The following is a 13,670-nucleotide window of genomic DNA, read 5'->3' as shown; positions in this document are numbered from 1 at the left end:
TCGAGACTACGCAGTGTTGACTCCTCAAGCCATACATCCGGGAATAGTTAGACCCGACGTTCAAGCTGACAATTGTGAACTCAAACCCGTGATGTTTCAGATGCTTCAAACAGTGGGGCAATTTAATTATTTGCCATCCGAAGATCCTCATCTACACCTTAAGTTATTTTTGGAAGTAAGTGATGCTTTCAAGATTGCTGGAGCATCGCAAGAAGCATTGAGATTCAGACTTTTCCCGTTTTCTTTGAGAGATCGGGCAAGAGTATGGTTGACTTCTCTACCACCAGATTCTATCACTACATTGAGTGACTTGGCTGACAAATTTTTGTTGAAATACTTCCCGCCAACCAAGAATGCAAAGTTGAGGAATGAGATCACATCTTTCCATCAACTTGAAGATGAGAGCTTGTGTGACGCATGGGAGAGATTTAAGGAGTTACTTAGAAAATGTCCTCATCATGGTATTCCTTGCTGCATATAGTTGGAAACTTTCTATAATGGTCTCAACCCAAGCACTAGATTAATGGTGGACGCTTCAGCAAATAGGGCATTGTTATCTAAGTCTTACAATGAGGCTTATGAAATTTTGGAGAGGATAGTCAACAATAACTATCAGTGGCCATCAACCAGACAAGCTGCAGCAAGAGAAACAGTAGGAGTTCATAACGTAGATGCCTTGACAACATTGTCAGCCCAAGTAACTTCATTAACAAGGATGGTAAAGGCTATGACTACTGCTCCAGCAACTGTTAACCAAATTTCTGATATGTCTTGCATTTATTGTGGAGAAGGGCATTTATTTGACAATTGTCCTGGTAATCCAGCTTCGGTTAACTATATGGGCAGCTTTAATAAACAGAACCAGGATAATCCATATTCAAACACTTACAACCCTAGATGGAGACAGCACCTGAACTTTTCATGGAGTTATCAGAACCAGATTGTTGCAGCACCTAGTGGACAGAACAGACTTGCTCAACCACCTGAATTTTATCAGCAAAATCAAGAGCAAAGAAGTATCAACAATGATCAACTTAGCTCCCTTGAAGGTTTGATTAAGGATTATATTGTGAAGAATGAAGCAGTTGTTCAAAGTCATATTGTATCTTTGAGAAACTTGGAAAATCAAATTGGACAGCTTGCTACAGCATTGAGCAACAGACCTCAAGGCAGTTTACCCAGCAATACAAAGAACCCAAGAAGAGAAGGGAAAGAGCACTGCAAGGTGATTAACTTGAGATCTGGAAAGGACGTTGATAATTCAGTTGGTGTGCCAAAAAGAAGAATTGAGTCCAACAAAGGCCAAAAAGACACTCAAGTAGAGAATGAGTCACAGTCTTCCACTTTTCAGAATGCAAATCAATACAGTTCTGCTACAGCATCTGTAGAAAGTTATGATCCAGCACCTGGTGGTGAAGAAGCTACAGCACCAACAACAACAGACCTGAGTAGAGCAAAAGAGAAGCAGTTTGCACAACCTGCTGCAGCACAGCAGTTTAGACACCCACCACCCTTCCCTCAAAGATTTCAGAAGCAACAACAAGACAAACAGTTTAGCAAAATCTTGGGAATGCTAAAACAGCTGCATATCAATATCATTTTTGTGGAAGTGCTAGAGCAAATGCCAAACTATGCGAAATTTTTTAAGGATATTTTGACAAAGAAAATAAGACTTGGAGAGTTTGAAACAATTGCTTTAACACAAGAGAGCAGCCGAATGCTTCAAAGTAAGATACCACAGAAGATGAAGGATCCAGGAAGCTTCACAATCTAATGCTCCATAGGCACTAAATACAGTGGCAAAGCACTTTGTGATTTGGGGGCTAGCATCAATCTCATGCCTTTATCAGTGTTTAAGCAATTGGGAGTTGGTGAATGTAGACCAACAACACTAACTTTACAACTTGCTGACAGATCTCATGCATATCCAGAAGGGAAGATTGAAGATGTATTGGTGAAGGTGGATAAATTTATTTTTCTGGTAGATTTCATTGTGCTAGACTTTGAGGCAGACAAAGAAGTGCCAATCATTCTAGAGAGACCTTTCTTAGCCACGGGAAAGACTTTAATTGATGTTAAAACAAGAGAATCAACCATGAGGGTAAATGACCAGCAAATTACATTCAATGTGCTGGATGCCATGAAGAGTCCCGATGAGATTGAAGATTGTAATTTTATCAGTGTTGTGGACTTTGTTGTAACAGAGAAATTACACAGTTGCTGCAGTAAGGAAGAAATCAATGTTGTAACATTGGAAGAACTTGATGGTGAAGATCATGGAGCAGCTAACATAGCATGGTCAGGAGAGAAGCAACCCTTCAGAATTGACGAGCAAATCCAACAAAGAGAACTCACTCCAGACCAACAAGAATTCAAAGTTAACGGACCGAGAGTGAAGCACTATCTTGGAGCTGATGTGAACAGCCTAAAGAGTGATCGGTTCTTGAAAGATCCAGGTTGAGGAAACAAGAAAGGTCAGGCTAAAGGACCTAAAATCAAGTGCTAATTGGGAGGCAACCCAATAAGGGAAGTTGTTTCAAGTTTTTAAGGCATTGAATTTAGCTTTTAAATTATTTAATTTGTCTTTTCATTATTTTAAGTGTGCATCTAATTTTTTATGTTTTTGTGTTAAATTACACTAAAAAAAAAGTGAAAAAAATGAGGGAATTGCTACAGCATCACTTACAACATGATATAACAGAAAATTCTCAAACAACAGAGGCATTCTTGCTTTTGCAGCAGCAAATGAATTGATCAGATTTTATGATAAGGAGCGTTTGAGAAGTGGATCAAATAAGAAGTGACCCTTTACAGCCTGTGCTGCAGCAGTGCTTCCAGCAACAGGGCAGTACCCCTAACCGCTAGTTTATTTTACTTCTTGCTGCAAAATTTTTCTTTCATTTAGTTTTAATTTTCTAACTCATTCTGCATGTCCTTTTATTTAGTATATGCATGTCCGGTTCATGTGGTTTTGTTTCGTGTGCTTGTGAGGACACAACACCACTCAAGTTTGTGGGGGTTGTGTTTATGAGTGCATGTGTTTATGCTTGTGTTGTGTGAAGCTCTGTTATCTAATATTTGTGTATGGATTTGAAAACCTAATGAAGATAAATGGAGTGTTATTCAATATTTATGAGAAAGTCAAGTAGAGATAGTTATAGATAGAGGTTAAACTTCTGTCCTGACACTTAGACTTTGGTTGAGTTTTATGAGCATGCTGTAGCAGAGCCAAGAAAACCCAAAAAAAAAGAGTAGAAAATATCTCAAGTTTGGGGGAAACTTTTTGTTAGACTGTGCCTGTTATGAAATAAATTCTGCTTCAATGGTTTAAGTTACTAAGTAACCAGGGTTGAGTATGTACCTCATATGCAAACTTGAGTCCAAAAGCAACACAAGCTACGAGCAGTGCTGCAGCAATTATAAAAAAAACAAAAAAAAAGTGATAAAGAGGTCCGCTACCTAGGATACTGAGTAACCTGGTTTGTTCATGAGCCCCATGTTCAGCCTTGAGTCAAAGGCGTCCAAAGGTATGACCTAGATATAACATCCTGAATGCGTTGCTGTAGCAACTCTAACATGTACTTTGAATGAGTAATTGAGTGTCGTCATTACAAGTGATAGGCATTCACATGAAAGCTCAATGTTGCATTGAAGGGTTTAACTGAAAAAAAAGTATTATTATTGTAGCACAGTTTTAGTTTATTTTTGAATTCTACTCCCCCATATGTGAATATATTTGTGTTCTATCTCTGAATTATATGTCTGTGTAATGTTGTAGCACCTCTAGAATTTGATCAAAGTGGCACACACACACTCTGGACAGAATGAAGCCTAAGTCTAGAACTAAATTGCTATGACTATTTTGCATGATTAAAAGTGTGATATGAGGGTGGAAGAATCCTTGCAAATCTGATGACAGAGCTAAGTTATTTGTTGCATGATTGTGTGATTGAAGTGTTAGCGTTGTTGTCATTACTTGAGGATAAGTAATGGTTTAAGTTTGGGGGTGTGATAACTCTATGAAATGAGAGTTATCATGGCACTTTTAGACTTAAATCAATATTACTTAGAGAGTAAATTATGTGTTTCTATTGCATTTTTGTTATATTTTGCATAAATAATCATTTTAGTCAGTCTTAATAAGTTTTGCTCGATTTAAAGTAATTTGTGCTCAAATTGTGTGCATAATTGTAGGTTTCCAGAAGCTTATAATTCATGGAATGAATGCTATGCAATAGGCTTGCAAAAATAAGGAAAGAACATGGCTACAAAAGAGTTGAAACAAATCTGGAACAGTGCAGTTGCTGTAGCAATCCTGGAACAACGACAAAGAAAATTCCGCGCGGGATACTTGCAGAATTGCGATCTGCAGTTTCCTAATCTGACTTATGCGCGTTAATAAGTTTTGCTTGATTTAAAGTAATTTGTGCTCAAATTGTGTGCATAATTGTAGGTTTCCAGAAGCTTATAATTCATGGAATGAATGCTATGCAATAGGCTTGCAAAAATAAGGAAAGAACATGGCTACAAAAGAGTTGAAACAAATCTGGAACAATGCAGTTGCTGTAGCCATTGCTGTAGCAATCCTAGAACAACGACAAAGAAAATTCCGCGCGGGATACTTGCAGAATTGCGATCTGCAGTTTCCTAATCTGACTTATGCACGCCTTAGGCTTCCGTTTACCCTAATTTTCAACTATAAAAGAAGCACACATCATAAGGATTAGGGAGGGCCGTCACCCAAGGAGAAAAAACATAAAGAAACAAAAGAAAAACAAGATTCAAGGGAGAGATTAAGGGCTGCACAAGAGGAGAATTTGTAGAAATCAATTGGGAGCTCAATCTTTCTTATTCTTCTCTTGCTTTCTCGTTTTCTATTTATTTATGGGGATGTGTTTCATGGCTGAAACTTTGTTCTTTATTTTTCTTTTACAAACTATGAACTAAATTTATTTGTGGTTGAGTGATAAACAATCTTGATGGTTTATTGACTGAATATATGTGTTGTTGCATGTTTGCTGTAGCAGTTTGTTTTGATAGTATTTATTTTTATTCATTATTTCGGTTGATCACCCATTTAATGATACAAGTTAGGAGAGAGCTGCAAAAGGGCCTATCTTAGTGGAACATATCATAACAATACTTGATCTTAAATTGAGTTTCCTGGATTGAGTTGTACTTGAGTCCCAAAAGGGCCATGCTTGATTTAAGATTAGTGATGAACTAGACATAAGGATTCACCTTGTAGGGTAAATAGAACCTAAGCGTGTAATGATATATCTTATGTTGGCATAACAATTGATCATTGTTAGGCTGCATATAGATATAAGATATCCAATATGCAACGGCTGAGGATACATAAGGATTCTGCCCAGTGCTATAGCAGATACTGCAGCAACCGAGCCAACCATTAGAAAATAGTCAAGACCATTAGGAGAGTTTGCTCACTCAACTACTTTATATTCCCATTAGTTTTATCCTTGAGTTTGACGTGATAATCTATTTTGTTGCATTTTATTTATTGCGCTTTTATTTTGATTAGTATAATAGTTTCACCAATTGTTTTATTTTATTTTAGCACAAAAATCTGCACTGTTAAGATTGTTGTAGTAAATCTGATAACATCAATCGCTGTTGAGACGATCTTAAATACTCATCACTTTATTACTTGTTGTGTACACTTGCACATTGACACCAATATCATTAGTATTTATACACCAACAACTCCCTTCTCCACGAGACATTGATCACTGAATTCCATTAAAGGAAGGTACCGAGGCAATTAATGTGAAACCCTACCGGTACGCTTATTTCCAAGAAGCAGAAATTGAAAAACAAGTACAAGAGATGCTAACTTCGGGGTTAATCCGGCCAAGCACCAGTCCTTTCTCCTCGCCAGTGCTGTTGGTGGAAAAGAAGGACGACAGTTGGCGCTTTTGTAATAACTACAGAGCTCTATATCAAGTCACCATCAAAGATCGTTTTCCAATTCCAACGGTTGATGACATGTTAGACGATCTCCATGGTGCCGCATATTTCACAAAATTGGATTTAAGGGCAGGGTATCATCAGGTGCGAGTTAATCCAGTGGATGTCCACAAAACCGCATTCCGAACTCACAACTGGCATTATGAATACCTAGTGATTCCGTTCGGATTGTGCAATGCACCATCAACGTTTCAGACTTTGATGAATTCTATTTTCCGTCCTTACCTCAGAAAATTTATACTAGTATTTCTTGATGACATACTAATTTACAGCCCCACGTGGAGCTGCCATTTGAAACATGTGAAACAGGCACTAGAAATTCTTCGAGAACAACAACTCTTTATCAAGGCAAGCAAGTGCAATTTCAGGCAGCAGGAATTGGAGTATCTAGGTCACATCGTCACTTGTCATGGCACAAAGGTGGACGGCAAGAAAATTGCGGCGATGGTAACTTGGCCCCGACCACAAAACATCTCCGAGCTGAGAGGATTCCTTGGTCTCACCGGATATTACAGAAAATTCGTGCAAGGGTATGGGTTGCTTGCTCGGCCACTTACTAATCTTTTGAAGAAGGATAGTTCGGCTGGAGTGACGAAGCGGAAAAGCTTTTGACAATTTAAAGAAGGCTATGACTAGTACTCCAATGCTCGCCATGCCCAACTTCAATGATACTTTCATTATTGAAACTGACGCTTCCGACGATGGTATTGGTGCGGTGTTACAGCAGCAAGAAAAACCAATAGCGTACATGAGTAGAGCTCTCGGCATCACAAAGAAAGCTTGGTCAGTTTACAACAAAGAGATGCTCGCCATTGTGGAAGTTATTCGAATACAGAGGCCATACTTGTTAGGGCAGCGTTTCACAATCCAAACTGACCATCGCAACATCAAATTCTTCCTGGAACAGAAAGTCACAACACCGGAGCAACAAAAATGGATGGCAAAATTAATGGGCTACGATTATGAAATTATTTATAGGTCGGGTTGAGAAAATACAACCGCAGATGCGTTGTCACGACGTTCTGATAGCCCAACTCTATTTCATGTCTTTGTTCCGCAGGTTGCTATATGGGAAGAAATCAAAAACGCGGCCAGCAACAATGAGTACATGAAGAAAATAAATTCAGTTGTGCAAACCCAACCTTCAGGGCCTTACACGTTGTGGGATGGCCTGATATTTTTTAAGAATAAAGTAGTAGTTCCACAAGCGTTACGGGACACACTCCTATTTGAAGCACATGACACAAAGATATGAGGTCACTCTAGAATTCTTCGTACATTCAAACGTTTATCACAACAGTTCTACTGGCCATCCATGTTCCAAACTGTACGTGAATACGTGAGTAAATGTGCAACTTGTCAACAAACAAAGGCAGAAACGCTCAAGCCGGCAGGACTTCTCCAGCCTCTGCCAATCCCGCGTCAGGTGTGGGATGATATTACACTAGACTTTATTGAAGATTTACCTTGCTCACAAGGGAAGAATGCTATTTTGGTGGTGGTAGATCGATTGAGTAAATCAGCACATTTTATGGCTCTTTCTCATCTTTACTCAGCAAAAATAGTGGCGGAAAAATTTATTGAGGGAGTAGTGAAGCTGTACGGCATGCCCAAATCAATCATTAGCGACTGAGACCCTATATTCATCAGCAGATTTTGGCAAGAGTTCTTCAATTTTTCCGGCACCAAACTCAAAATGAGCTCGGCGTACCACCCACAAACCGACGGCCAAACGGAGGTAATTAATCGATGCTTGGAACAGTACTTGAGATGTTTTGTTCACCAGTGCCCGCGAAAGTGGCATTCTTTTTTGCCGTGGGCAGAATTTTGGTACAACACCACATTCTACGTCTCCATCGAAATGACTCCATTCCAAGCTTTGTATGGAAGACCACCTCCAGCCGTGCCCATGTATCAACTTGGTTCCTCGCCGGTGCATGAGGTTGATCAAGCCTTACATTCGCGTGATGAACTGCTCTTACAATTAAAGAAAAACTTAGCCACATCAGCTAACAGGATGAACCAAACAGCTGACAAGGGCCGCTACGACGTTGAGTTCAAACAGGGAGATATGGTGTTATTAAAGTTGCAGCCCTATCGGCAGACTTCAGTGTTCAGAAGGGCACATCAGAAATTAGCTTGCAGGTACTTTAGGCCGTATTTAGTTCTTCGCAAAGTTGGAGTTGTTGCCTACGAACTACAATTACCAGAGAATGCTCGAATTCACCTGGTGTTTCACGTCTCTTTGCTTAAGAAAGCTATGGGTGATTTCCTTAGCAACGGCGTCGATTTACCACCTGTGGATGATGAAGGCTCGGTGATCATGGACCCTGAAGCTATCCTTGACACACGTTGGGTGAAGAGAGGAGGTAAAGTGATCGAGTAGAATCTAGTCTGTTGGAAAAAAATGACGGCTGAAGACGCAACATGGGAGGATGCCACAATGCTGCGCCAGCAATTCCCTCATCAGACCCTTGAGGACAAGGGTATTCTTCGTGGCAGAGGCAATGATAGAAAGCAAGTGCATGAGCCACGAAGATCTGGAAGAATGCCAAAGCCAAACCATAAGTATATTACGTGAGAGCATAAGTTGACTCCCATGCAAGCCATGCATGACACATGCATGTGCAGTTTCACGTGTGGAAATTGTAAAGATGAGTACTGGAGCCGTGATTTTGGGATGACCTTAACAAGTTGCTTTTGATTATCTTTTACGAAATATTAGCTAAGTCATTATTTTAATATTTGTTTTATTGATTTCAGCCGTGATTGTAGGTTGAAAATCAAGGTCTTGTGATTATAAATAAGCTCCAGAATATGAATAAAGGCATTGAGATTTCAAACTGCAATTATTTGGTTATTTCTCACCACAAGCAGAAACAATATCACTAGCACTACTTGTAATCGTTAGCTGCATCTGACTGGGACCTAACACATAACACAAACACAAACACCCAAAGACTTTTAAATGCGAGTAAGAAGAAATTGCTCCAAAAAGCATTTCATAGGGTGTTTTACCATAAGAAGAGGAGTTAGTGTCTAATTTATAAGATAAGTAGCAGTCAAAACACATTCTCCTTAAAACTGTAAGGGAAGTGCTGATTGGAATCGTAAAGCACGGGCTACATTCAATAGATGACCATTTTTTCTTTCCACAATCCCATTTTGTTGGGGTGTGTTAACACAACTCTTCTCATGACTGATTCCTTTCATACGATAAAAATCTAGCATGTTAAATTCCAACCCATTATCAAAACGTAGAATTTTAATTTTCTTGTTAAATTGGATTTCAACATAAGAACAAAAAGATTGTATGAGTAAGCAAATCTAACATTTACACTTTATAAGAAAAATCCATGTACATCTTGTATAATCATCAACAATAGTAAGAAATAATGTGCACCGAATAAAAAAGCAACATGATATTTTCCCCATATGTCACAATGGATTAAATTAAAAGGCTCCAGAGAATTTTTATCACTTAAAGTAAAAGGAAGACGAGTTTGTTTAGCTAGTGGATAGACTTCACAAACTTGATTTAGAGTAGAAACATTTAAATCAAATATATAATTGGAAAGTAACTGAAGACATAGATGGCTTGGATGTCCCAAGTGTTGGTGCCACAAGTTAGAAAAGACATGGATTGTAGAAATTTTGGATGAGTGACCGGTAATTGAAATAAGAAAAGGTCATCATGTAACTTACCTGCTCCAATAACCTTCCTCGAGGATTGGTCTTGTATAAGACAAGAATTAGGTAAGAAAGTTACAATGCATTTTGCAGCATGAGTGAGTTTTCCAACTGAAATCAAATTAAATTAGAAGCTGAGAATACAAAGAACATTATTCAAAACAATATTTGGTGTCAATTGAATTGTACCAATATCAATGACTGAGGCATCTACCCCATTAGGCAGCTTAACTGTCCTTGAACAGTGAGACGTGATGTGTGAAAGAATTAAGGGAGAGCTAACCATATGATCAGTGGCTCCAGAATCAATAATCCAAGAAATGGAATGTGGTAAATGAACAATATTGAGGGCAATACCTGTCAAATTACTTTATGGAACATTGTTACTTATTAGATTTGATCTTGGTTGAGTGTTGATTAATGCCAAGATCTGTTGATATTGTTTTGGAGTGAAAGAAGAGGCTTGCAATACTGGAGAATTCATAGAAGCTTGGTTGGCATCAGGCTGATTTTGACCCTTATACAACTTATGGCCAGGAGGATATCCATACAACTTGTAGCATTTTTCTTTCACATGTCCCACATATCCACAAAAATCACAGGTTGGTTTATTATAATTGGATGTATTTTGCCTTGGAAATTTACCTGAAGCATTATTTCTTTTAGTAGCCAAAGCAGCGGATTCATGTGTCATGCAGGTTGGGTACTACTGATGCCGCACTGTTGCTCTTCTTGAAGAACCAACGAGAAGACTTTTCCAATAGGTGGAATTGGATTCATCAGTAAAATTTGGCCTCTCATGATTGTGTATGTTTCATTTAAGTCCATAAGAAACTCCATGGTACGATCTCTGTCTTTATGTGTAATGCCCTAATTTCCATTATTTTATTTTGTTTTAATGGAATTTGTAAATGACATTATTGCCCTCATAAATAGGGTTATTCATGGGGTAATTTTTGGAAAAAGGTTATTTTTTCAAATTTAATAGGGTTTCTTAAGACTCTCTATAAATTCATATTTTTCCCTTTTCCATAACCCTAAGTCCAAGACATTTCTTCCTTTTCTCTGTTGCTCATTACTCTCTTACCCAAACCCTAGGAGTCAAACATTTGTTTAGGAGAGAATCACAGCGAGTGGTAAGTTTACTTTCTTTATTCTCCACAAAATTTTCAATCACTCTATCTAGGGTTTGAGTTGGCACGATTTTAGATTGTTACATATCATAATACATGATTTAGAATGTGTTTAGGTTCTGTTTAGGGCTTTGATTTATTGTGAGTCTTATTAATCATTCGTTGGTGCATTAAGCATATTGGACAATTCTGGACAGCATGAGTATCTCGAATTCAAACATATATTTTCTGAATGATTTTTCTTAACTTTATATTTCTAAAAATTAAACATGTAGGGCTTATTGATTAAATTTTGTTTCATAAGATTTGACTTTGTTTTCAATTTTTTATAGATTTTCGAAACTGACACTAATGCACTGGAAAACTGCGACTCCAGCAAAGCAACAAGCTTCAAAAAATTATTTGTACCATCAAATGAACTCAAACAATTCTGAAATTTTATAGAGAAGTTAAAATATTTGTCTAGTATTTTTATTTTTAATTTCATAATTTTCTTATTAGTATATGATTTTATATAAATCTCAGAATCCGTTCTGTTCGGTTAGGTACTGTGAAACATTTTCGAATTTGTCAACTAATAAATAATTTTGAAAATGTTTTTGGTATTGGATCCTCTTGAAACTTTTATATAATTTATCCATGGATGTTCAAAATCATTATGTAGAATATTATGTCATTCTAATTTTTAGATTAAAAGTTAAAATTCTGAGAATCAGACTAGTACGGGTATGAATTAGAAAATCAGATTCTTAGAATAAGTTATTGATAGTTATATCTTGTATTTGTTTAAGATGTTGAAGGTGTTTGAGGCTCTTAGAGTCTTAGAGGTGTGTTAGTTCAAATTCTTTTATCGAGGTAAATAACTTCATTCTTAATGTAATGGATTTGTATAATTATTTTGATATTATTGTAAGTATAAATGCTTTTATACTACTTAGAAGATTAATTGATTTTCATAACAAAATCAGTTTATGTAAATGTCTTCAAATCTAAATTATTTTTAACAAAATATTTTATAAATGATTTTAAATATGTAAGTTATTTTGTTACATGACTACCTTTTATGATTTTGTCTATAAAATATTTTGCAAGCCTAAATTATCGCTATGGACTTTTATGAATCTGACACGAATGTTTTGTGCCCATGTATGATTTTAATTATTTATGATTGTACGGGGGCCACCTGTTGAGGCTTTATGGGGGCCACCTCTTGAGGGTTAGAGCGCCGCAAAGTGCCACATATAATGCAAAGTGCCACGTATAAATCATTACATGTAAAAAATTAATTTGAATGTTTTGGTTCATTGTCTGTAGTCATTCTGATTATGATTCTGATCGTATTATACGATATATATGTTCTGGACAAGTACTGGGTTTCTGTTTTGAGTGTGCACACGATATTCTGATTCCAATTCTGGTTCTGGCCGGGTTACCAGGACTATAGGTGACATTATGTGACATGAGCTAACTTTTTTGTTCCTATGAATGTATTATATGATTTGCTTTTGTAAATAACTATGCTTTTGATATTCTAAATTAGTATGAATTTATGTTATTTTATCGTGATATTTTGTTTAATAAAATTTATGAATTATGATATATGTTTTACTAAAAAAAGGCTTGCAATAATTTTAGTATCGATAGGCCTAGTGTGTTGGGAATGGTTTTACTTACCGAGTTGACGGCTCACCCCTCGCCATTACTTTTTGCAGATTAAGTTCCTTATTGAGAGGCGTGCTTATCATTGGAGTTACAGATTTTGTTTCCTTTTGCTAATTGAATAAGAGAAAGATAGACTCATGTTTCTTTTAAGTTTATTTGTGTTATGAACTTGTAATTTGGAGTTTTAATACTCGTGTTATTTTTATGCCTTCGGGAGAGATTATTAAACATTACACATGTGGATTTGTTGATTTATTTGAATAAAAATTTGAGGTATTTCAGTTTGAAATTTATGAGTAAGGATTACAATTTATTAGTAAACTCCTTCGTCGCGTGCTCCGCACACGTTAGTTTTCAGGTGTTACAATATGCCTCAAAAGTCTTGTTAGAATCACATGTACAAGTGGGCATGGGAGAATATATATTTAATTCATCCCATAAACCTTTTAGCTTAAAGTAATAGGTTGTAGTGGAGTCCAAACTTTGGGATATAGAACTGATTCTTTGTTGTAGTTCGAAAATACGAAGCCTGTTAATTTGAGAAAATCTTTCTTGAAGATGAACCACCCATAAAATCATGAGTTGTCTCAGCATAAATAGTGTCTTTTGCAAGTTTTGGAGTAATAGCATTCACAATCCAAGAGGCTACCATGTTGTCACATTGTTTCCACAATTCAAAGTTTGAATATGACATGGAAAGCTTTTTTATTACACCATTGATAAAACCATATTTGTTTTTGGCACTTAGTGCTTTGATCATGGTTCTACTCCGCATGGTGTAATTTTCTCCATTTAATGGAAGAAAACCAGAATGGTTCTAGAATTATTTGAAGGATGTAAAGTAAGAGCAATATCTTTGTTGTCTTTTGTGACATCTGACTCGCCAGTCATGATGATTGATGTCCAAAGTTTGAAAAAAAAGGGGAAATGAATAGCAATAAGAATTATTGCTCCGGTACCATGATAAAAATGAAAGTTCTAAAAAATGCTTTCATATCTTATTCACTTTACATCGTAAAATACAAAAAAAAAATTATCTACAAAACTCTAGTTGACTTCTAAAGACAAATAAAGGAAAGCAACTAAATGTAAAGCTGTACAATCCCTAAATTAAAGAAATAGAAGTAGGAAAGTAAATAAAATTGGAGAACATATTGTCCAGTAATTGAGAGGGAAATCTGCAGTGCATCAAGGTAA

At 36.8% G+C, this 13,670-nt stretch overlaps 2 protein-coding genes and 1 non-coding gene across 3 annotated transcripts; 2 read left to right on the top strand and 1 right to left on the bottom strand.

Annotated features, from left to right (window-relative positions):
• Window positions 1–358: 358 nt before the first annotated feature.
• Window positions 359–465, bottom strand: LOC112099426. The gene has a single exon (XR_002906228.1). It is a non-coding gene; the product is annotated as a small nucleolar RNA R71 (small nucleolar RNA).
• Window positions 466–523: 58 nt separating this feature from the next.
• Window positions 524–2,461, top strand: LOC112099039. Its single transcript, XM_024186140.1, has 2 exons — window positions 524–1,551; window positions 1,882–2,461. The coding sequence occupies exons 1-2, from the start codon at window positions 524–526 to the stop codon at window positions 2,459–2,461; spliced, it is 1,608 nt and encodes a 535-aa protein (XP_024041908.1).
• Window positions 2,462–7,849: 5,388 nt separating this feature from the next.
• LOC112099038 lies at window positions 7,850–8,374 on the top strand. The gene has a single exon (XM_024186139.1). The coding sequence runs from the start codon at window positions 7,850–7,852 to the stop codon at window positions 8,372–8,374; it is 525 nt and encodes a 174-aa protein (XP_024041907.1).
• The last annotated feature ends 5,296 nt before the right edge of the window (window positions 8,375–13,670 follow it).

The sequence above is a fragment of the Citrus clementina genome, unplaced genomic scaffold (genome assembly GCF_000493195.1).
Source record: "Citrus clementina cultivar Clemenules unplaced genomic scaffold, Citrus_clementina_v1.0 scaffold_4, whole genome shotgun sequence".
Taxonomy (NCBI): Eukaryota; Viridiplantae; Streptophyta; class Magnoliopsida; order Sapindales; family Rutaceae; genus Citrus; species Citrus x clementina.
The sequence above is the reverse complement of the archived record's forward strand: the minus strand, read 5'-3'. Positions and strand labels throughout refer to the sequence as shown.

Bases quoted from the DNA above. Each gene is read 5' to 3' on its own strand.
- LOC112099039 (XM_024186140.1), top strand. From the start codon at position 524: ATGGTGGACGCTTCAGCAAATAGGGCATTGTTATCTAAGTCTTACAAT. The intron at 1,552-1,881 runs GTTTAGCAAAAT...TGGTGAATGTAG, and splicing joins AAGCAACAACAAGACAAACA to ACCAACAACACTAACTTTAC.
- LOC112099038 (XM_024186139.1), top strand. From the start codon at position 7,850: ATGACTCCATTCCAAGCTTTGTATGGAAGACCACCTCCAGCCGTGCCC.